Source organism: Cuculus canorus, chromosome 2, assembly GCF_017976375.1.
Source record: "Cuculus canorus isolate bCucCan1 chromosome 2, bCucCan1.pri, whole genome shotgun sequence".
NCBI lineage: Eukaryota > Metazoa > Chordata > Aves > Cuculiformes > Cuculidae > Cuculus > Cuculus canorus.
This window is the reverse complement of record NC_071402.1, coordinates 37,927,096-37,952,726: the sequence shown is the minus strand read 5'-3', so window position 1 is coordinate 37,952,726 and position 25,631 is coordinate 37,927,096. Positions and strand designations below refer to the sequence as shown.

At 38.3% G+C, this 25,631-nt stretch overlaps 1 protein-coding gene across 4 annotated transcripts in view; it reads right to left on the bottom strand.

The window, feature by feature from the left end:
* LOC104068097 (cytochrome P450 7B1) overlaps window positions 1-25,631 on the bottom strand; it is a 132,090-nt gene that overhangs the window by 24,288 nt on the left and 82,171 nt on the right. For 2 of the 4 annotated variants that reach the window (XM_054059454.1, XM_054059455.1), the window contains exon 2: window positions 2,658-2,794. In XM_054059454.1, coding sequence (XP_053915429.1) covers window positions 2,658-2,794 — 137 coding nt within the window. Of the gene's footprint in view, window positions 1-2,657; window positions 2,795-3,444; window positions 3,464-16,565; window positions 16,672-25,631 lie in introns of those variants that run through there. The other 2 variants (XM_054059456.1, XM_054059458.1) reach the window with 2 other exon arrangements.

Sequence of the window (25,631 nt, the reverse complement as noted above, 5' to 3'; positions counted from 1 at the left end):
GAAAAGAATGACTTCCCAGCAGTTCAAAAAGGCAAATTTGCTTGGTAAAAACCCCCTAAGATTACTTTATTAGGAGTCAAGTTAAACTCAGAGAAAGCGTTGTAAGATTCAGTATCATTCCGAAGAACTTGTCAGGAAAAGGAGACAACGTTTAATCCCAAGAAACTATGACAGAACTGTTTTCAGCTCTTTAAGTTCTTATCTAGCCGTCTGCTGACCTTTAACAAGCAGAGAGGTTGGCTGGGGAAGTATGATCATCTCAACACCACGGACTCTCTCTCTTTCTCCTCCTTATTATTTTCTTTTATTTTTTTTTTTCTGTTTTGGAAGACTATTGCATTTACGTAATCATCCTCTTATTAGGGAGATTCTGCTGAACTGCTGACAATGATGTACAGTAGTGCTTCGCTGGCATGACGTTTGGGGAAAACGATTCTGCTGCACCACCACACAAAACCAATTAGAGAACTATTTTCTGCGACAGGTCAGGAATTTACATTGTTTCTCATAGAAAGATGTGCTTTTTAATTTCTTTATTAAGATGACATTCATGTCCCTTGCGACTTTTAGGGATGACAATCATTTGCTCATCACATGGGAAAGTACAATCAGCGAAATCGCATTACCGGTACGGGGCAACGCCAGAAACTCCAAGCATCGTTCTGCATTTTCCAAATGAACTAGTTTGAGAACCAATAATTAGAACAATATATATCGATAGAATTTTTTGACAGGACCTTTAGACATCCACCAGGGGGGTAAAGTAATGATAGTCCATATACCGCAGACTATGCTATGTCTGCTGAACATATAAATATCATCTTTGTCAAATCAGTAAGACATACAGAAATCCTGTATGTCTTTGAATCAGGACATGATAGGAGGTACTAACTAGCTTTGGCTTCTTCTTTGATTTGCGGATGACAAACTGTTTTTCCTTAGTGAAGTCTTGACGGTCAGTATTTTTATACTGGAAAAAGACAACTGAAAGTGATATCTGATATGACAAATTCACAAAATCAAAGATTTCCCTGTTTAATGCTGAAATGATATCCAGAACTCACTTCATTTACCTCAGTCTCTACCAAGGAAGGCTTTCTCAAAATACCTGAACACAGGGAGATAAGTTGAAACGGAATTTTGTTTAACATGCAAATAGAAATTCATTAAACTAAATTCCACTGATAGATTGTTTAAACACACAAATCTCTAAATATAGTCTTACATAAAATAATAAAGAGCTGAAAGATAATAAATATTTGATTTAACACATTAAGCATTCTTAGGTACAACTGTATCTGGTTTTACGAATGTACCAAGGTAGTCTCAGAATTATAATTACTCATCTGTATTTGTAAGAAGCCACAACTGTATATAGTGTGAATATACATAAAAAATAAAAAAGACTGTATTTCAACAAAAGTTGGTCTTGTACTATTTCAAACTCACTTTTGAGATGGAAAAAAATCTGAGCATACCACTTTCCAAATAAAAAGCACTGAGTGAATAACCCCCCCCAATTCAATAGCAGTAAAAATCCTCTTCCAAAGAAAAAAAAAAACACGGATTTGATAAGTGGAAGAAAAACATTATTAATTAAGCATACCGCTTGCAATTTAGTTGACTTTTGAAGAAAAATATTATTTTTACTGCAAAATATTACTTACATGGAAATATAAAGCTAATGATACTGACATGAAATGACAAAGCAAACTGTACAGTTTACACTTTACATTTCTATTTGAAACACCCTAAAAATACAGGAATAGCTGAAAATGAGATAGGCTTAACTCTGAAATTGATCATTTGAATGAGGATATCAGCATGTAAGGGGGCAAAAGATCCATTACATCCACCTGCAGTAATAAGAGTTTGCCTTTTTCCGAGCAGAGGAAAATACTGAATTTTAAATTGATTTTAGTAAAAAGTACATATCTGTGCATGTGTATACATATATATATATGTGCCAGTTTATATATTTAAGTTTCATTCAAGATTCCAGCTTCATTCTGTGTTTTTCTTCCACAGCTACGTGTCTATGTGAACTCACTCAAATGTTTGTATTCAAGTTAGCGTAGTAATACAGCTATAAATACAGAAAGCAGCAAGGTTATATCATACTTTATTATATTTTTATTTTCAGCAAGCATGATCAGAGTAAAAGGCTGGCAACGGGAAGTTTCTGTGTTCCAGTCCTGATTGTATCACTGAGTCAATGTGTCATTCACTCCCTTGTGTTCCTGTCAACCAGTTGTAAAATGTGTGAGAACATATTCTGCACTTTTTTTCTTAAGTGTTTTCTAAATTTAATCTGATATTTTTCTGTACAGTGTCAAGATGATGTTAGTTCTCCCTTCTTTAGGGGAAAAAAACAATACACAATTAAATGTGCTGGTAAAATCTGTGTTTGTACATTACATGCCTACAAATTCTGTCAATATGCATATATACTTACAGCTGTATATAAATCCACATGCTTATAACTCTATCCTGTGGATACTTATTATGCATACAATGCATGTGAATTTAACAAATTTTTATTGCCTATGTTACACAAAAATGTTTTTTGGTTAAGGAAGATTCTAAACTAAACATTTGAATTAGTATTTAACTACACCAATGGAAAAAATCAAGAGAACTACTAAAATATTTCTCACCAGCAATATGTACAGTGAAAATATCTCCAAGTTTCTTTTGCTGATCCAGTAAGAATTTGAAAGCATCTTTTCTAAAAATCAAAGCCTTCCCCAGGTAAGGAATCCAGCCATTTATTAGCGGGGGCTCGCCGGTCTTTCTGTAAAAAAAAAAGAAAAAAAAATCAGGAATTAACTTTGGCATGAGAACAACTCATCTTTTTATCCATTTATATCCTTAGACTCACCCTCTACATATATAATTCTTGCAATGTACAATATGTGGTACAGAAAGTTGCTCAGATATCACAGCAGGTTAAAACTAATCACACCTTTGAGCACAGAAGGCTCTGTGTGGTGATTAGGAAAAATAAGTGAAAGAAATTGAGATGCATTTAACTACAGGTCGTCCAGCTATTACCATCAAGTTACGAACACAGAAAAATGACATTCAGTAGAAAATTTCCCAACAAAGAGCCCTCTCATTTTTAATATTTGGCATGTCAGAGGAAGATGTATCGGAAGGCAATTATGACAGATTTAGGTAAATAGGACGCTGACATACCACACAAAACAACTAGCCTAACAGATAATGTTTTAAGAATTCCTGTTTACCAGCACACAGAACAGCAATCATTCTCACCAAATGTCTTTAAAATCTTTGTTCTCTGTATATTTATAGTCTCCTAAGTCAGAAATGTGTATGAACAGTTTAACATTAAATTCTAGATAATGATATTTGCCTCCCAGTCTAAAAAAGCAGCTGTGGTGTTAGTTATGTTTATGGAATAGTACAAAATACCTTAAATACCTTTTAATATTCTAATACGCTACATTTTTCTTTAAAAAAGAAAAAAAGGTTCCCACACTGTCCTATTCCTGACTGCAAGTATGTGCCTTTCCTTCGTGCTGGTCTTTAGTTGCTCAAATCTGATTTACAACAAAGAAACATAAAGCGTGCTTGCTCTGGAAAGGATTAAAACAAATATTCACAAACAACTCTGCTGCTACATCCCATCTGTGAAGGTGACTTATACTACATGCAGAACAACCCATTCTGATTAAACACAAGATATTTACTAGCTTGGATCTAATCAAAGATCAAGGGATCACAAGCTTTACTACTATCATACACAGCATGTATTTTTATGTAGCTGGATTAACCCTATCACAGCCACATTCTCCCTTGAACTGCTGTAACAGAAACACAATAAAAAAGGAAAGGCAAATAGGATATGTTGCATTTAATTTTTAAATTTTCCTAATTAAAACTTTCTGAGCAGGAAATTATGAGCCAACTTTAAAAAGTTGCTATAAATGTAATTTACAGATAAACAGACGTGGCTAAGCCAAGCTGCACATCTTGGTTTCTTTCTGAGTCTTTCTAAATCAGTTTAACTGACTATTAACTAGGAATGTTAGCTTTCAAGAACATCCCTTTGTCCTCCGGAAAACTAGTAAATGTTCTCGTCCAAACCCAACAATTCCACAGCTGACACATTTGTCCTGGCATTTTCATTTCATTTGATGTTTTTTTGTTTTCTGGTGGTTTTTTTTTTTTTTATTGTGGAGACTAAGTAGAGTCCCCTTTTTTTCCGTATCACCCATAAAACACTGAATTTTCCATTCTCTGGCAGTCAAATAACAACACTTTTTACTCAAGTGGTCCAGAAAACTTTGTAATGGTTAATTCGGTCTTAACTGAACGCAAGAAAAGAACTAATCTGAGATTACATGAGAGGGATCACCAGCCCTGGAAGCATACACGGCCCACTCGATACCCTCAATTATCCTCTCCAAGCCCATAAAGAATGTGGGAGATTCATCCATCTTCCCCTTCCACCCGCCACCCCAACTATTAAGTCCCAAGAGCGTTCGCCTTTCACTTCCCAGGCTGGACACTACGCTCCGTAAGTAGCATCCTGACAAATATTTAGATCGGCTTTTTGTCATCTTCTAATTGAATGCATCTAATTTCACCCTCCACATTCTGTCATTCGGTCAGAAGCTGTATTCTTCACAAGCTCTCCGCTGGGTAAAAAAGAGGCAGCTCAGAAATCCAGGGGAAAATTAACTTAATGCTCCAAGTCTCCGGGATCACATCAGGGAGACATTTTGCTATCACAAAGACGTGAGGGTCATCGTTCGCTTCAGACATGTTTAGCTCAGCAGCAATAAGCTTAACACTGTTAAACACCGTGTCAAGGCTACACGGCTTTCAGAGGAAAATATAAAACCAGTTCAACTTATGAACCACAGCAGACTGATAACAGAAATGTGTCTTCATTTCTAGCTTTACTTCTCTTCAGAAGATGGAGGTCATCTTCATGATTTATCGATGTCTGCCTTCACACAGCAAAGAAAAGAGCACTGCGTATATTTTAGTGCCTCCCAAAATACAACGGTTCGCTGCACAAACTTTTAAGCACTGCAGTTCAGCTGACCCCAGCTTCCTTCAGGACTTCCACTTGCATCCCAGGTGCCTCCAGAAGTTCCTATTGCCTTCAGATACTTCACGGAACCATTAACAAAGCTCGCAGAAACTTTTACTGGTTAATTAATTTGTTGACAAACTTTAACTTCATAACCACACTTCACAGCTGTTGTAAAACTTTTATTATTAAGCTAAATTTTTCACATGATAAAACATACATTATTGTACAAAATATAAAATATAGTTAAGAAATATAAAAAAGCAATATGAAGTGGTTTGATGGTCATTTAAGACCACAACTTTTTTAACTAAAGCATTCAGAACATCTTATCACATTATGATTTTTTGAGTCTTGTTTAACTGCTTAATTTCTAATTCACTTAACACACCTTGTAATATTCCCGGGTCTTTACACTCCACATTCCCATGTTTTTTACAGATTGGGCTGGTTTCGCTTATATACAGGAATATCTTTACTTATCTGAGAAGCCTCTCTGAAGTTAGCAAGACCCAATGGACAAACTTCTCACGTATGTGAGTGAATTTTACTAATAAAGCACCAGCAACACGTCCAATGCAATCTATAAGTAGGCGGATCAGTTACAAAGTAGAGGGAAAGGAAGTCAGTTGTATCATCTATCATTTCTAAATGGATAATTTCAAATGGCATTATGCAAAATTCATCTGGCTACAAATACAGCCCGTAAATAGAATGAACAGATTTTGATTTTTATTTGCTTTCACAGGGAAGAGATACTTCCTTGTTAGCAAGTAATAAAATTGAAATGTCTACTTGATCAAAGAAGGAAAGTTTTGGACTTTGTTTACAGTTTCTTTAAAGGTGATTTTCCAGCTCACCCAGAGCACAGAAGTTACTGACTAGGGCGTTATTATTTAGCTACTGAGATGAGGCAGTGTTTAATAATCTGGATGTTATGTCTCTGTCTCACTTATGCTAAAGAGCAGTGATGCAACAAAGCAGGAGAAAAATTGGCCAGAAGACAAATAATGTGAAAAATAGATTAAAAAAATTATATTTTTAAAATTCAACATCTCTAAATATTGTTTTCAATTAGTGAAATGAAATTATTTTGGAAACCCAAATAAGGTAATTCATTAAGCTCCTTGAACACTAGTATTTTTTTTTAATTCTAAAGAAAATACCCTAAAGATTCATAAGCAAACAGACTTTGTCAACATTATCTCTCATAGAAATCTTGTTGCATTATAAAATCACACAAGACTATTCTTTTGCTGGTTATGCCACTTCAGCTCCTCTGCTGTGTCAGGAATAGAATCACTGTAAATGAGAGAAGAATGCTTCTCATTTCACTGGTTATTTGTATTCCAAAAGAGCAGATGCCTTCCAAATTATGCAAAAATCCACAGTGCATCTTGTACTATAGCAGATGAACAGGTTAATTTTTCTCTTTGCACATAATAAATCATAAGTGCTTTAACACCCATAGTCGCATTTCATGAACATAAACCTTCTGTTTAATAATGTCTGTTTACAACTAGAATCAGACATACAGTAATCTCTTGCCTGGGATAAACATTAATCCAGATCTGTCTAGAAAAATTATACAATTCATTACCATAAGTAATCTCTATTGTGCCCTGTGCTTAACCTTCATCTTTTTTCCTGTCCTATAATCTTGCAAATCCACCAGTGGTGTGTGATTGGCATCTGGTGTTAACCCAGCCTTCACTGCTCACAGCACAGTTGAAAAGGCCCTACACGAACACGTCACTGTGCAGGGTACCGCTGGTTCAGCTGACTGCTTCTCAGTAACTTTCATCAAAGGGTGAAAAAAGCAGCAAGCCAGGGAGAAAAAGGTCTAACAATGCTGTTTGCTAACAAGAGGTCATTTTCACTTTCCAAACCACTCTCACCATCCAGAAAAAAAAAATGAAGTTATTGGTCTCGTTTTCCCGTAGCATCTCTGGTTAAACCATCACACACCATATCCAAGCTGGAACACACCATGCTGGGGACTTTAAGGAATGGAAATGGATGGCTACAGGAGTAGAACAAAAGCTATTATGAACATGTCAAAGCAGTTTGAGATTATTCACAGGCTCTATCACAATATTTAAGCAACAAGACATGACAGACAGTGTCTTTCCAGGGGCTTATGAACACTCTTAACTGCGAGGAAAAGAATGAGGCCAAAGGCTTCAACCCCAAGAAAGGTAATCCCCAGAAATGTGGTGTCTGCAGTGTCTTCTTGTATTATGAAAGGGAGAACACGGGAAACTTTGGACAGCAGGAAGCCAGTAATTCTACCCTCCTATTTTTTTAAATTTAGCAGTTATAGTTTCTCTACAAGACCTGCTCATAGCATTAGGTGTTTTGTAACTATGAAGAGAGGAAAAAAATCTTATCTTCCAAGTATTTGTCCATAACACAATTTTTTTAAAATAAAATTATTCATGCTTTAAATATCCTGTCTAGATTATCTGCCTCAGTGACCTCCTGGAACTGTAAATTTTCCAGGTTGAATACATGCAGTGTGAAAAAGTATTCCCCACAGAAGAAGACGGATGAGAGCTTTAGCCATATACAGCATTCTGCCTTGAATTCTCAGCTTAAACACTTCCTACGGGGGTAAGGGCCAGATGCTGTTCCTATCTGATCACTGTTTGGAGGCTTATGTGGAGTAAATGGATGCATCAGACCAAGTCTTGACACAGAGACGCAGACACGGATTGACTCAGCGAAGAAGAAACAAGAGCCCTGTGATGGAAAAAACCTCACACTGCTGCTGCCTATCCTTTTGCCTAAGTAAAGTGATTTCACACTGCAGTACTGAGAGTCTCCCCTTTTTCATTAGGATGAAGATTACTCATGAAAGAAAAGTGAAAAAACTCAGGAAAGAGTATCAAATATACTTTTGACCACACCAAGTTTATCTGCGCTTCCCAAAGGAGCAATATAGCAAAGACAGACTCTAGTGGTGATGTGAAACAAACTGGGAGAAATGCTGATGAAAACAAATCAGCCAAACAGTGAATATTTACAATGATTTTCTTTTCCCCCACAGAAAAATGCAATCCTTTTGTTGAAAGTTTTTTATGTGAAGAACTAGGATTTTAATAAAAAATATTTTTTCTGTATAAGCATGCAAGCTTTTTATTGCTAAGAATTCTAACTTCTGTTGTAACTGGTTCATCACAGGAGCCTTTTCTCCCCCCTCCCTATTCTCGTAATTTAATTTCAGTCATCCCCAAATATAAAAAAAATTACCAGTACTCAACAACTCATTCAGTAGCTCTGAAATATTGCTATCTAGGAAATCATATTCTGTTGCCATTTTTTAGGCTACATTATCTCAACAAATGTACATACCACCTCTACTACTACATTTCAAACCCGTTTACCAGGCAATTCACAAATTCAACCACTACTTGCATTAAGTGTTTGGGATATTGCCTAGAAAGCCAAAAGGTACGTAAATACCATTGCAGAAAAGTCCTCTGAACAATTTAAAAATGAAAACCCAGCGAAAAAACCCTTTTGGGTCAGATTTTATCAGAGACTGAAAATTCCCAGAAAGGTCCTACAGAAAATGTCATGTAAGGTTTAATAATAGCCAAGATAGGAGTCACAGAGAAGTGAAGACCTAGTCAGTATGACAATAATTCAGCAATATTAAGAATTAATATAAATTCAGTGCTTGTGGCCCCATTCTTGAAATCCTAATTTGTTTCTACGCTGGATGAAGTTGGTAAGAGGAGCCACAACTACCCAAAACTTCCCCTGACCAAGCCCAAGGTGATTCTATTGCATTCTACATTTGAGATCACTTGCACAGTCCAGGGCTTTTCCTTTTTTAACTCTACTTTAATGAAAGAAAAATAGGTGAGGAAGGGATGAGAGTTTACTTAATCCATGCCTCCTATCCCTGAAAGGGTGCCATGCACCAATATTTTCCCTCATATTTGTCTATGCAGTTCTTGAAGATACTCAAGAGTTTCTACAGTCTCCTCAAGCATCTGTCCTTATTATCAGAAAGTTTCTCCTTATATCTAACCTTTATCTTCATGTCGTACCTCAAGCCCAGTACTTCTCATTCTGCCTGCAAAGGAGAAGAGAATAAATGTTTGCCTTCACTCTGCAGGAGCACTTGATGTATTTAAAGGTACTTAAGATGTTCTCCCTTAGTCTTCTTTAGGTTAAAACAACCTAAATGTCTTCTAGTATTTTGTCATAACAGTTTTCTAGACCTCTATGTACCCGTGTCGTTCCTCCTCTTGATTTTCTAAAGTTCATGTGCACTTTTCCCTACAGCACTGCCCTGCTCTGAGCACAGAAGAGCAATTACCTCTTCCATCTTGACGGTGACTCACTCAGCTTTGCCTCCCAGCACAACCTCGTCTTTGTGCAAAATCACCACTGTGTTGATAAAAAAAACAGCTGGGGAACCACTACATCCCTCAGCCTTTTCCCAGAGAAAAGATCGTGGTCCTCTCCAGGTGCTGTTGATTAGTCCTCTGTGTTCTCCAGTTCGTTGTTTGGAACACTAATCCCTCCTTTGCGGGCTTGCAGCCGTTCCTCTTCCGGTATTATCCACAAACATAAACACTATTTTTTCCTGTATTCATGTAAGAAGGATGGGATTGGAATATGAGGTTCACCAGTACTACCTTTTACCCCTATAAGGAACATATTGAAGCTGCACATTAACTGACCTCACCTATGAGACCCTAATGACTCTCACCTAATATCCATCTCTTCCATAAGCCATATCTGCCCTTTCATATACTGCCTTGCTGCAACACGTTAAAACTGTATGCAGTAAGTAGCTCATAATATTAACCGTCTGGCCTAGAAATGACAAGTGAAGTGTGGATAAGAATGTCAGCACTCCCCACAGAAATATATTCAAACAGGCAGAAATCATTCCTTACGTAATAAAGAGCGAACAAATAAATTCAGGATATTGCAGAACAGCGGTGGGACACCATTACGTTTAAAAATCCTGGTAACAAGGAAAGAGAGGAAAATGTTAGATGGAAAGATATTGTATCTTACGTGTGTAGCAACTATATTTTCTTTGAGTATGTAGTATATACTTTCAGAAGTAAAAAAAAAGTAAAATAAAATATTATTTCAAATAAAACTGTATGAATACCAAATAATGCAGAATGTTCATTAGAACAAAAAGGGTAATGAAAATATACCCTTCATTTCATGTAACTGAGCTATCCAGAAGTTTGGTATCTTGATTAAGCCAGACATCTCTTAAATTCTCTACAATCACTACAGAGAAAAGGCTTTCTGGAAGTATTGGTCTTTATTAGCAATACAGATAGGTTAGAGTTGCTCACTTAGGAAGTAAAGAGAGGGTGAGTCCTCTATAGTTCCCTAATTATGTCATGTCTCTCCACAGATTTGGTTTATTTATTTCAGTTTTCCTGGCTCGCTAATTTGTAAACTTTTTTCTCCTCCTCATGATCCCTCTGCATATTCCCACCCCGTTTGCCCATCCCTCCCCAGATGCCTTCGTGGACCTGCCACCACTGTTCAGTCCCTTTGTCCACCCACTGTTAACTCCCTTTACAAACCAAGCTTCTCTTCATATCTGGGGAGTTCCTGCACTCATCTCCTGCAATATATTCTTAGTCCAAATATTGCCTTCCTGGTTTCACTACCAGCCCATCCTCAATGAAATCTCTCCGTGAATCCTGACCACAACTGCAACCACTGTGGACCACATATATAATGCATCCGCACAGAGAACACGTAAGGCTGTTGGTGAGTCTTGTCCATCCCCACCATGCTCTCCTGTCTGCCTATACACATCTGTTGTCCCTGTCTTAGCTGGAGATAGGAACAGCCTTTCTACAACATACATTTACACTATAAACTGTAAAGCCGATCATTTGTGAGATCAACTAGTTTTGATAAAATCACTCCCTCTATTCCCTCTTCCAGCAAATATTAGCCATTTTCAGGAAGGAAACAACTCATTCAGAATGCACGTGTGTGTATGTGTGCATGTACAGGCATTTATGAACACAGATTATGTGTATATAAGCATACTTATTTCTATATGTACACACATATGCATATATGCAAACAGTAAATTCACCACAGGAAAAATTGAGTGTTCTTGCATGGGTAACACAAACATTTAGTTTTATTGCAATATTTAGTTTTATTGCAGCAAACTTCTGATGCAATAATCATGGTGATATTGTATTAATACCACTCTTTTGAACCAAGTGCACTATATACCCTTACAGGCCAAGAACAGAACATTGCAGAAAACTGTTCTCTTACTCACTCTGTCTACCACATGCATGATTTTCAAATATCAGCAGCCCACTCCTGATTTATTGAGGTAATTAACTAGAGAAACGGTGCCACTTACTCTGTCTTAAAATCTGCACACGCATAGCTTTAGATGAATAAAAAATTTCGCATTTTATCTTTAAAAAATGATGCAACACAGCTATGAAGTTTTTAATTAACAATTTCACGACTCCCACAGTTATGGCCATGCATTCCCAAGCAGAAGCATGCAGAAGCACATGGCTATCTGCAGGCACTTTCCTTCCTCTCCCCTGAGAGCTTCAGATGTCAGACATTTCATGAATCTTGCTACAGAATTATCAGACAGGACATACATGTTTCGGTCAAAAATGTACTGAAAAATTCCAAAGTATAGTCTGAACAGTTGAATAAATACAAAAATATCTCAAGTACCTTTCTTAGTCTACTTATTTGTAAATACAACTCAAAGTTGAAATGATATACTGGAAAAACTAACTAATCCTGTCACTAATGCATATATCACAGTGGACCAGCAACTGAATACTGTACTTAGGTGAATGTTTAAAAAGTCTTAATTTTTATAAGATGAATGTAGTATTAGTAAGTCTTCTTCCCTTTTAAAGTATTGCACATACTTGCTTCCTAGATCTTTGCTTTCTCTCTTTTCCTCCCAGTGCTACAAGTCCATCACATATGTTAAGAGAAACAGTCTTGTAACTGGACTCTTCGCTACATATCCAGTCTCCCCTCCTCCATCTCCTTCTGCCATCAGCCTATATTAACATCCGTTTTCTCATCTGAACTGATTTTACTTCTTTCAGCAAAGACTACAGAGGATTTATTTCAGCAGAAACCATGTTGCAACATGCACTCTACCTCTTACTAGTTGCAACAAATCTCCTTTCCTACTCTCTTCCTAGACGTGTTTGTATGCTCTTCGCTCAAATCTCTCCTTCACAGCTGTTTTCCATTTCACTTGCACCCTTTCCCTCCTCCTCCTCTTCCCCTGAGCTTTGGCTCTGCCCCTTCCTGCAATAGCACACACAGGTCTTTATCAAGTCAGATTTTTTCATAGTTCATAGCTGGATAAATCCTGACCCTGCCTTAACAAGCTGACACAATTAGGGAGCAATGAACCTGATTACTTGCAAATTTATTTTCTTAGGGCCGGATAGTGATACTTTTCACATTACAGTGCATATGAGCAGCACCCTTCTATAATTCAAGCTACGCAGTGTGTAAGAGCAACCCCATGGAGTATGTAGTCTGAAGTGAGTAGATATGAAGTGCAGACTCCTGGGTGAGACCAGCCTGAAACCAGACCTCTCATTATGAGGGAAATTCTGAAACATCTTAAAACATTTTTATTTTTAAATTTTTTTTCTTTTTTAAAAAAAATCTTAACTATATTTCCCACAAAACAGCTGCTCCTTAATTTTATTTAGCAAATACCAGAATGAAGACAGTTGCAGCTTTCTCAGTGTGCCCACAGCTTTTCCTAGGATGCCGAAAGAACTAATGAGAGGGATGGTTGTGCCCTTTCCTCCCTGGGCAGAACAGCCTCCTTGTGGAACAGCCTGTAGGCACTCGCAGCGCAAGCAGACATCCTGCGAGCTGGATGGTGGGTTGCGCGTCTCACAGGCAATCTCTGCCCGACCTCCCCCTGGGGTGCTCTCATTTGCTTTTCCCTCTCCTGAGCCTAAAACTCTGCTGAGCCTGTAACAGATTTAATATGTATTAATTTAAGAGCTTCAGTATATTGCCTCAAAACAATGGTTTGATGCTTGGAAAAGATATTCCTTTAATTGGTCTGCAGCTGCTCTTCTTAAATATTTATGTAAACTCTATTGTGTTCAAGGGCACAAGGGTTAAACCTACATAAAGCTCCTGGTCTTGTATTTGTGTGAGTTCTCTGGAATGTACAACATCCTTGTTGGTTTTAGGTAATCTAACTAATTCCAATTTTGGATAAATTAAGAACATATTTTCATTCTGCAGTCATGGAAAGTCAGAATATTATTAATTGAAGATCACAAGATCAAACGGTAACTGGGACATTGTAGGTCTGAACATGTTATAAATCCCTCTGCTGTAAAAGATGGAGTAGAAAATACAAATACAATTGTCATTTTTTTTTAATTAAATTGAGTAAATGTCAACTTGGGGACTGCAATTGGAGACATTACAATTGCAAATGAATGCTTGTTCCATTGTTTTCCTAAGTTGTTTCCTGCACAAAATAATACTTAGGTTATAAAAGGATTGACTTTCTGAAGAGTCCAAGACTTGCCTGTCCAAGATTTACTGAAAAATATTATCCTTTTTTCCCTCAAAAAAACCCAGATACTGCCCAATCGCATAATTTCCTGCTTTAGTTCAAGAGTATAGGACAGATCTAAACTTCCTGGTGCTGGGAACAGTAATTTCCATTTTCCATCAAGTAAAAGGCTGGAATTTGAAAATTAGAAATTTAGTTAAAGAAACATTCAATATTTTCCAACAAGCTATTCCAACTGAGTACTATTACCTCTGTTTTGAAGCCCCATATAATTAAATGCAGAATCCCAAACAGCAAATGAGGCATCTGTCTATACACAGGACACAAAATTAATGGAAGTGTCAAAGTTTCATGAAATCTTAAAAGCTTGAAATATTTATATTGGGGAGATAATAAGCTTTACAGGTTCTAATGAAAAGAAAGCAGATACAGCCAGAGAAAGAGACAAAGATTCAGGACACCTTATCCATGTTACTATAACTATGCAGAAATGGACGCAAACTTGGGGCTACAGCCAAGTGGCTCACCCATTCCTCATTCTCCAACACTGGCTATATGGCCACTCATCTGGTACAGAAAGCTGTAGGTGTGGGTGTTTCAGAGTACACTCCAGAATGTGCGCTCATGTAACTGGACCCAGCAGCTAGTCCATCTGCACCTCAGATTTTGTTGTATGACTGATGCTGAATAGACAAAACAGCCCAGATTTCTTCATAGAAGGACCTTAATATTGCTTGCCAGAAGACGGCTGGATGTGTAGGAAGTCTGAAAATCCTCTAGCTCAGGCTGCCAGTAAAGTTATATGAGATGCTAGGCTTTGCGAATGTCTTGGATGTCAGTCGCTCCTGGGATCAGCCACCTCGGATAGATCATAGATGCAGCTTGCAATCTTATTTCCACCTGTATGCCTGAATCCCAAAGCATGTAATTCCCATGGTCACAGTATTTAAATATTTGAAATTCAGTCAGGTTCTGCAATTTTTATCTGTTCCAACTGAAAGTTGTTGTGTTTTACAAGTACAATGTACTTTGATTGTGCGAAAGGGTAGATATCAACAACATCGTACACCAATGGAGAAATATTCGCAGCCCAGAAGGCCAACAGTACCCTGGGCTGCACCAAAAGAAGTGTGGCCATCAGGTCATGGCAGGTGATTCTGCCTCTCTATTCCTCTCTCATGAGACCTCATCTGGAGTACTGTGTCCAGTTCTGGAATCCTCAACATAAGAAGGAGATGGAGCTGTTGGAACAAGTCCAGAGGAGGGCTACAAGGATGATCAGAGGGCTGGAGCACCTCCCATATGAGGACAAGCTGAGAGAGTTGGGGTTGTTCAGCCTGGAGAAGAGAAGGCTCTGAGAAGACCTTATAGTGACCTTCTGGTACCTCAAAGGGGCTACAAGAAATCCGGGGAGGGACTTCTTACAAAGGCTTGTAGTGATAGGACTAGGGGCAATGGGTATAAACTGGAGAGGCGTAGATTTAGACTGGACATTAGGAGGAATTTCTTCACTATGAGAGCGGTGAGGCACTGGCACAGGTTGCCCAGGGAAGTTGTGGCTGCCCCATCCCTGGAGGTGTTCAAGGCCAGGTTGGATAGGGCCTTGGGCAGCCTGATCTAGTGGGAGGTGTCCCTGTCTATGGCAGGGGGATTTGAACTAGGTGATCTTTAAGGTCCCTTCCAACCCAAACTATTCTGTGATTCTATGATTCTATGAAATATGCAAAAGATGGACTCACTGAAGTCAATACTACCTTGACTAATTGTGAAAAGATTGCATGTAGTGTGCTGCACCAAGAAGTCAGGTATGTCCTGAATTTCATAGTAAAATGTACAGGCTGTCCTGTTGTTCATAAACAGTTGGTGATATCATAGGGATGACAAGGCATGCCCAAAGTGTGCATTGGCCATGCTGGATTTTGGGTTGAGAGTAGACAGGAAATCTGAGTAACAGGTTTTCCTAGTTAAATCTATACCTCGGTCATAAACTTGAGTCTTTATAGAAGGAACTGGAATTCTCCATCACCAATAATTGTTCCATTTATATGCTGTATTATGTACCTTTGGCTCTATTATTTTTCATTTAGACAAAAATCCTGAGAAACTGAAAATTAGAAATGAAAGGTTATCTCTAAAAAATTCTAACATTTCAAATCCAAGCATTTACATCATTCTGATTCAACGTAGCCTTCTGTTAATGATACATCTGTCATTTCATTGACACCCCTAAACAGCTTTATTCTCTTTTCTAATTAAGAGACAAAGCTGATTATGTCAATCTATGAACTGACATCTGAGTGCTTTTGTTACAATCTAAGAAGCTACGAATATGACTATTGTTATGCTAAAACAAAAAACTTGGGAATTTTAACTGGAAAACTCAACATAGCAAAACATACAATGGCTAAATTAAAACAGATTCTTCCTATTCATGCAAAATGCACGTGATTGTATCATATAATTAAACAAAGATATTGTGTGGAAAATTAATTCAGAATAATAGAAAACATAGAGCAACAACGATATATAATACACCTGATTAAAATACGTGCAGAGAAATCATCGCTTCATAAAATATCTCAAACAAATAAATGACAGGCTAAGTCATCAGTCCTCAAGAAAAAAAATAAGCTATTAAATAATCCAAAATGCTACCATGTACAGACATGATTTCAGCTTTATCTTGCTGTTAAATCAAAGATACCTGCCTAGTGTGTTCTCCCATGCAAAGGAATACATCTGGAAGCATTCTCCAGTACTGCCCTATACATTAATTGGGAGTGCAGGCAATACCCAGTTTTCACCACTTCCCCCAAGCTACCATAAACGTTCCTCTGTGAACCAGAATGTTTTGTGAACCAGAACTGCCTGCAGTGACTGCTCAACTTGGTGAACTGTATTTTTAAGACAATACCATGGATAAGATGAGATGCTCACCTTTGTAAGAAGGTCTTTGTGTTTGAATGGAGACAGGTAAGACTCTGGAACAATCTCCAACATAACAGCATTACTCGCTGCAGTTTGTGTTACCTAAAAAGGCCATGGAGAAGATGGCAGCAGGCACATCTCACAGAAAAAGAGGATCTTCAGTATTTTGAGACGTTAATAGTTTTCAGATTCAAAGATAACATGAAACAGCTTTCCCCTCAGTTGTGATTAAAAGCAACAGCCAGAGGTTATATGTCTCTTCTGGCAGCACTAGATCTTCAGGACCATTGTTGGTGTTGAAGCTCCTGGCAGGAAAGCACTTAATCCTTATCAAGGAACTCCACTGACCCCATGTAAGAGGTTCCTGTAGATGGTACTGGGTGTTCTCCTGATAAAGCTTAAAGTATTGCAGACTGACACAGCTCTCCTGGCATCAGCTGAACTAAATGCATTTATACCCTGAAGATCTAGTCCTCAGCTGCCAATGGTGTCAAGCAGTGTTGACATACATCCAACACATACATCTTTCCTTTTGCCTTTAAAAATTTCTCTTCTAAATTATCAAAAAAAAGACATTATAAGATACAGTACCAACAGTATTAACTTTTAATTGTTAATTACAGACTCTGTGCTCCCTCACACACTACATCTGTGGATACAAACCACCATTCTTATACCATTTGCTGGTCAAAGGATCATATTCTTTTCTCTCAGATAACCAGAAGCAGTAACTGGTTGAATGTCTGTGACCTCATATTAGAAAAAAGGCTTCTATCTCTGCCTTCACAGAGGTTTAGGCAGCAAAGAAGGTACCTTCTTACACTTTCATTAGAATAGATGTGGAAGTATAAATTATATCCTTTGCATTGGATATGCAGGTTATGTATATATCTCTGCATAATTGCAGAGAGATGCAAGAAAGGAGATGTCTACTACCTGTAAGACCAATGGTCCTGCTCAGTATGTCAAAAAGTAACTCCTGTTGCACTCTGTGCACACCCAGTTGACTGAAAATGATGTTTTGGGAACTGCTTGTAAGGGATTATTAAAAGGGATAATAATTTTTCCTCTGCCTCAGGATCTCCTCTAAAAGCCTGCTCAATTAGTTTCTAACTAGTCTGATAGCCTTCCAATTCATAGAATCACAGAATCATAGAATGATTTCAGTTGTAAGGGATGTTAAAGATCATCTAGTTCCAACCCCCTGTCTAGACCTGTTCGAACAGTTCCTTATCCTTCCTCTGTTGAGGATCCCAGAACTTGACACAATACTCCAGGTGGGGGTCTCATAAGAGTAGAGTGGGAGTTGTTTGTGTGCTCCAGTTGCTGTGCTCCTAGGGGGACATTTAAATCTCCCATGGCTGCTTCCTGGACCACCGCCCCACCACGTCATCTGCTGTGACTGAGGGTCAGGAGCTGCCTGCCCCTCACTCCCTCTTGTGGGGTTCCCTCTCTCCACAGAGCACGTTTTCTGCCTCGATCTAGCACCCAGCTGCAGCATTTACCATGTCTGCTGCCGTATCTCGCTGATACAACGCTACCTGCTAGTAGGTTGGGCTGTTCACTGCTTAGTGGGAGAAAAGAAAGTTTCACAATGTATGTCCTTTGGTTTGGAGAGTATCATGATCTTCTAAGCCACAAACATTTTCATCACACTAAGGTAGCAAGATTGGGACATATATAGAAGAGTTTGGAAAAGCATCACACTCTTAACTGCAACTTCCACCATGTATAGGGTCACCTCAGAGATGACAACATCAAACCATGTAAATGCAAAATGTAAATATCTGCAGTTAGGATTACCGAACAGTAAAATATTGATGATATTTGAAAATTATATTCTTTAGAATTTTCCTTTTCAAAGGAAAAAAAGAAAGGAAAAAACCCCCAAATCATAGGCTTGTGTTTTTCTTCCAAACTAGGATATCCATTCAGTTTGTAAGAGCAGATTAATAAAAAAATCAAATTATGATAATGATCTAGACTAGCGATATGTACGCCCAAACCAGCATTAATTTAAATATTTCTAGTTCCAGACCAAATAATACTGGGCAAGGAGTAGTATCTGATTAACACTGGTACACTAACAAAACTGACCACAGTGGCCACAGAATATGAACATCCACCAATACGCAGGACCTACACAATAGCAACCCTCAAAATGAGATTCCCAGGGAAAAGGGACTCTCTATCATCTGAAGAACTCTCAAAAAAATCCCTTTGCAAAGCAGATTATCAAAAAAACCCAAACCCTGCCACTGGACCCGGCCACTGCCCAGCCACATAAGTTCTTTTGCTCGTGCTGGGGTCAGTTCCCTATGGTACATCAAGAGCCACACTACCAGCAGCTGGACCTTTGCCAGCCACAGCAGAAGTGTGAGTCTTCAGCATCATGGCTGTTTCTGTGCTTTCCCTTCTCTCCTTCTCCCCGATTCCCCCTCACCCTCCTCCTGACAGCTCTTCTGGCCAGGCTAGAGGACATGGCCAAAGGAAGAGAAGTACAGCCAAGATTTTCTATGCCCCAGCAACCCCTCTCTGCTGTTACAGGGTCACTGGCAGCCAGAATGATTTAGAGCAGCCTGCAGGCTATTCCAACATACAGTGAGGGACTCGACTGACTCATTGCTGCTCCAGGACTGTGGGAACATAAAGCTACCTTAAAGCCATCCCTGCTTCTGAGCTGTGCTATTTCACTCTTGCCTGCAATTGAAAAAAAGACCTTTGAGCACAGGCTGTTTGCACATCTTGCAACTGTAGCAATGGGGTGGTTTCCTTTGCCTTTCTTCTGCCTTCATTTTTTTTCTGTCAGTTTTGGCTTTACAGATAGCTGTGGTAGCATTCATAGCCCCACACTCCATCATAGATGGTGATTCATGGCCGTGCCTGCTCTATTGATCGGTCTTCAAAAGCTGAGGCTCCTGTCAACCATAAGGCAATGAGAAAGCACAATGTGCTGGAGTTTGCTGTCTGCAAACAGGACAAGCAATGTTCTCGTGGTTCACGTGCAGCCGTGCTCATCAGGAATCATTTTGTAATTTAACATCTTAATTTTTAAAAAATCAAATGCGAGTGACAGGCTAAACTGAAGGGAGATAAATTGTTTCAGTTCACTGCTTATCATCTTTGCTTATATTTTTACGCCAGAGAGACTTTGGTTTAAATTTCTGCATTGATTATCTATTTTGTTAGTCCACAGAAAATATCTCACTACATTTATTCTACTAATTTTTGTAGTACTCATGCACTTAATTTATACCTTCTACATTCTCTTCCTTTTTAGATTTGCCATTTTAATTTAATGCTCTCCATTGCGTATTTTTCACACTTACCCTCTTTGTCCTTTTCTTCTGTAATACCTTTATTAAATTCAATCTTTTTATAAAAAAGTGCTTCCATTTTTTAATATTATAGCTTCTTCTCTATCATTATCTAGATTTTACATTTCATTAAGCAGACAGTGTTAATTTTACTTTTCTCTGACTATTCCTTTCATTAGACTGTTTCTTGTGACCCTTTCATTTTATTTTTGTCTTCTGTAATTTGCCTATACCCTGCCTAACCAACGTGTGTCTCTTTACAAGTGTACTTTTATTCCCTGTTACTCTTCTTGTGTCTTCCCTTTGTTGCTCAGTGCTGACAGTGTTCTTCCCCATGTCCTGTGAGTGACAGCGACAGCATTTGAGTGGTAGCTGACAGATTTAGGGACAAGAAGTATCTGTCTGAAAACATTTTTTTTTTTGTTTTATTTTATTTTGACTGTAAAACTAGACCTCTCGAATCCTAGAGCACCAGGGGGCATTGTTTCATTTAGAAAATAAAAATTGTCATGATAGCTCTTAACTTCCCAACAAGTCCACTGCAATACCAATCAAAGCCAAAGGGAAAAAAACCACCCCAAATGGAGCTATTATGTCAAATGCAGCAAGCAAGGTGGGTTACGGGTCAAATGCTTTAACACTTAAAGAAGGGTACTATTCTGGAAAGTGGCTGCACAGTGAATCACGGTATTGTACCCCTGACCTTCACCTTGTACACCTCCATGTTCATCTATAACATCAGGGGAGAAATATGAGACTAGCAGTTACAATGACAGCTGCTGTGCTTGAATTTAATCAATGGGGCAAAATATAGACTGAAGTATCTAGAAGTATCTAGAAGGAACAGGCAGTAATAGGCAAGAGAAATTATGCATAAACCTGAAGAAACAGCCAGAACTGCCATTAAAATGAATAGAAACGTAAAGCAGCAGGAGAAAGTGGAATATCCCCCAGGATTGGGCCCAGTGGCTACATTTTAGTGAAATAATTAATGGGCTGCATTTCATAAGCAAGTGCAGGGTAATAACAAAATGTAAGTGCAGCTTCACAGCTGGGTAAACTTGCAATAGCAACAGGCAACTCTATTACCACGAGTGAAACCATTCTGTTTGCCAAAGAAAAAGAGAAAAACAAGGCAGCAAAACTGTCTACAATTATGAGGGAAATCATCTATGTAACAACTTAACTAATGCCCAGAAGCGAATGACTCATAGCATTAAGAAAATTAGAAAGGGTGCTCAGTAGTATTCAGGACACGTACGTTAGAATATCGTGGTCTTAACGTGCCAGCAACAAATTTAAGCACTGTGCAATACATGGCTCCAAACCCCGAAGAACACAAGCAAATGTTTAATTTAAATCGCACCACAGAATTAAGCGTGAAGCTATTTACAGAATATGGATCTAACTATCCAAAGGTGGACTTTGTAGATCTTTTTTGGTTGTTACGGGCAGTGCTTTTATTTTCCTGTGATTTGATGCTTGGGTAGCTTGAAGAGTTTTTGTGCTGTGGCATGGGCTCTAAGTGCATTTATAAGGAAAAAGAAATGAAATGTACCACTGAAGTGCCCGCTACAGGTGATGACCTCCTGATCAAACTGACGGATGGTGCTGTGTGGAATGTGCAGTCCACTCAGTGACAAGTCTTGCTACAGCTCTGCTAGCTCAAGCCATCCTGAGTCAAGCCCAGGGCCAGGCCACATACAGACCATAAAACGAAAGTGAGAATAAGCTTGAAGTCATTTACCTAATGCATGAATCTGGGATGGCTTCCAAATAAAGATACAAAATGTCTTTTTTTCTTTTGTTTGGGCCCTATTTCATCTATAACAAAAAAAAAAAAAAAAACCCCAACCCAAAACCAACCCAACCCCACAGGTTCTCTTGACAAATACCCGCTGAAAACCACAGGAGCTCCTGCAAGTCCAGGCTTCTCCCCAGGCAGAGCTCGGGAGACACTCTGTGCCACAACGTTTAGTCAGCTGGAAGGCAGCAGAAATCAAATATCAAGTTCAAAACTCATATAGCAAAGTTCTTACAGAGCAACTATTTCATAAATCTTCACTCCTTCACGCTGCCTTCAACTTCTGAGCCTCTGCTGCTCTGCATCTCAACAACATCCTTGGCACGTCATACTCTTCCTCTGAACAGCATATCCCATTCCCATAGAAAAGAGAATCACACAGCAGACACTTCACGATTTGCTGTAAAGACTACTTAAGATCAGAGAAATATATGTCTATGTATAACTACATAGAAATAAATCAACAACCAACACATCAAACACAAAAACTTCCTTCTACCCTTCCATATTTCATGCAAACTTTTTCCTCCTACTGGCAAAAGAGATATTAAATGTCTTAATTTTTACTAATAAAGCTGATATTGACCTATCCTTTACAGCAAACAAACAACAAAGCATAGAGTCACATTATATATAAAAACATATTCATTATTACACAAACCTATACAGAACTAATTCAATTCCTGCCATTTTTCTTACTATCAGTGTTGTATTTTAACTACTTGTGCATTACCATTTTACGTTTACAACTGATATGACTTTAAACGCTCATTTTCTTGTTATATTATAAGCAACCTGTTGAAGTCTAATTGAATACCAGACAAGTAATTTAATCTTGAGCTTCTACTGCCATCTGTAATATTAGGAAAATACTGTAGGTAAATTATAACTATATAGGCAATTGGTTAAGAGTTTACAGTCCTTCAAAAAAACATTCAGCACAACAGCTTGCAGTAATTGTGTATTGTTTTCCATATCTACTACCAACAATATCTTTTATTTATTTTCTTGTAAACTTGCATTTTAAAAATTAAGTATGTTTATGTTTATTGTTTCCTTCATTAAAGTTTGTTTTGAAAATACTGTGGCTAAGTTTGAAATATGATGTTTACAGTTAACAAAAATCTGTGTTCAATGAATGCCTACTTACGGAGTTAATGTATTTAAAACACAGGTTAAAGATTGAAGGGAGGTGGACACAGGTCATTAACTCAGCATCTAGATAGGAATCCACCTGTGAAATTCGGGAGCATTATTACAGTGTAAAGCCTACGAATCCATTTAGGATAAGTCTTAAAATCTCTAGCTGAAACATCCTTTTGGGATATATACAGACCTTCTATGAATATCTACTGATGAATACTGATCGGCATCTTCAAGAACTGTTCTAAAATCTCAACCTAAGCAACTCGGTAAGGCTGCAGCTATGTTACATCTGTCATTTCCTAGACTGCAACGACAAAGAGAATGTTATTGTTCATTTCAATTTAATGTGTGGACAATACTGTCCCCAGGCACCAACTTTCGACCCAGGAGATTAGAGTATTGTAATAGCTACGTAACTAACTGCATTATCAATATTCTTACTTTTTAAACATTTGCTTTTGGTTAAAGAAAATTGTTGCATTGCTTCTAAAAATGTCCTCACTGCAGCAAGTAACTAGGGAATGGATATTAACCATATCAGACTTCCTCAAATTGCTGGGATTATCTCATTTTTCATTACATGTGGCATAAACAGTTATAAGCCTGGTTGTGCAAGAAATGTGGCAAAATCCTTATAGCCTCTGTAATATGTCATTTTGCACAGCATTCAGTCCACTTATTTGTTTACATAAAATATTCCAGTCTACCTTGGAAAGACTTTTTAGCCTTAGGTATCATTTATGGGAAGTTTCTTCACTGAAAACAAACATCAGCCAACAGTTCAACTCTGCCTTGCAGCCAGTGAGTCAGGGACATCTTTCCAGGGGCTTTAAACTGGTTATGCTCCCAGACAACACACAGCAATACCAGCATGTCATTTTAAAGACACTACTGATATACTAGAGATCAGGTTCTTAATTACAAGCCCTTCTTAACTCAAAAATGGAGCTGATGATTCTGCTAAAATGCTTATTCTTTAACCACCAGAATGTGTTCAATCTTGTGTTGGTAGGATGCTCATCCTCGTTGCCCAGTTTTACAAAGGCACACTTGGTGGCGGCGCTGGCTCCATCCACAGTGTCCCCACAACACCCAGCAGTCAGCTAGTGGCTCTCTCTACCATGTGAGTGCACAGCAGACACATTCCCAACCAGTCGTCTGGGCAGAGCTGCTTGAAGTAAGTTCTTGGAGACTGAAGAAGGAAAGGGAAGACAGACATAGGAGAATAGGATCAAGAACGAGACAATGGAGAACACCAAGCTGAAAAAGAGAAGAATATATTTGGGGGCCACCCAAAGCTCCAGGAAGGCAGAAAACAAGAGAAATAAAAATGCCACATTCCAGGAAACAAAAAGGCAGTATCTCAATCAATTTAGTCCAGATCCCTGAGGTTTTAAAGGGATGTCCTTTAACTAGAGGGCATCAAACCATCCTGGCGACATGAATGTGGAAGCTGTACTGAAGAAACTAAAAGTTTGATGTTAACTAAACAATTAGTGAAATTCATGGATGAAAAATTTAAAATTACAAAAATACTGCTCGTAAATCAGAAAAACCCTGAGTCACAGATTTGCAGAAACTGGAAGAAGCAAAGGGCTTCTGTATGTAGGTCTGTATGTGCTTCTCCTGTTATGCACTCCCTGGCACACACCCACTGCTGGCCCTGGAGTCCACACAAAAACCAAATAGGAAAGCCATTAGTCTCATCTTGACCATTCTTACCTTCCTTTAACCATAAAGTGACAAAGATAAAACGTTACAAAATCAGGTTTCTGACTTGGACAGGGGAGGAAGGAAGCCAGAAACAGGACCAAGAGAATACATAGTCTTTGCTTAACTATACACCCAGACCAAAAGCTTGCTTGTTCTGTATTAATGCAATGTGAAAATCTACTTGTGAAATACTAGATAAATCCACACAAGCCAATAAGCCACAGTGGTAAAAAACCGTGCTGTATCACGTGCATGTCTACTGTACTGCTCACAATGCCATTTTCCATATAAACTCATTCCTATCTAGCTTTTAATTTCATCAGCTGAAACTTCAATTTGACTGAAGTTGTAACCATACTTAAGCCATATGCAAGGAATAGGATTTACTCATTTCTTTCAGGTCTTTTTATCCCTGGATAGTTTCTATGTGAATATTTACTTGTTCATCTTAAAACTAAGCAACTTGTGGGTTATATAAAGAGAAACTTAGTTCTAGCTCATATGATCTTTTGGTGCAATTAGTGCTAACGTGCAGCCTTCCTGCTGCTCAAACCTGTGCCATTTCCAAGGACTGTCCACAACTTACCTCAGAGGGTACTGCAAGTTTTTTGGTGCCCAAACCTGCTTTATTTTTCTCATAAAGTGACTATGTCTTTCCAATGTTAGCACCAACAACAGGACAAAACTTCCTGATTCTTGCAGGTGATACCGACTGCGGCTGTTCTACAAAAACATGATGCAAAATTCCCATCCAGCAGTCTTTGCTTTCTTATGTTGCCTCTTTCAGCTATTTCTGATGTCAAACACTGTCTGCAAATGGATGGAGGGGACTCTGTCTTTTTGTCAATAATTCAGCCCTTCAACAATGAGACTTTATTAGAGTAGACAAAATATATAAAATATTGCTACAAAGAAAAGGAGAACTTAAGGAGGAAAGACAAGAAGACAGGGATTAAGCAATGTACATTTAAAAGCAGTACATGAAAAGGTGTATGGATCATGGTTCCAAGTTAACTTGAAAGATTATGCAGAAAGAGAAACTGCAAAGAAAACATCATGACATCAAGTAAGAGATAGGAGAATAGAGCAGATGTG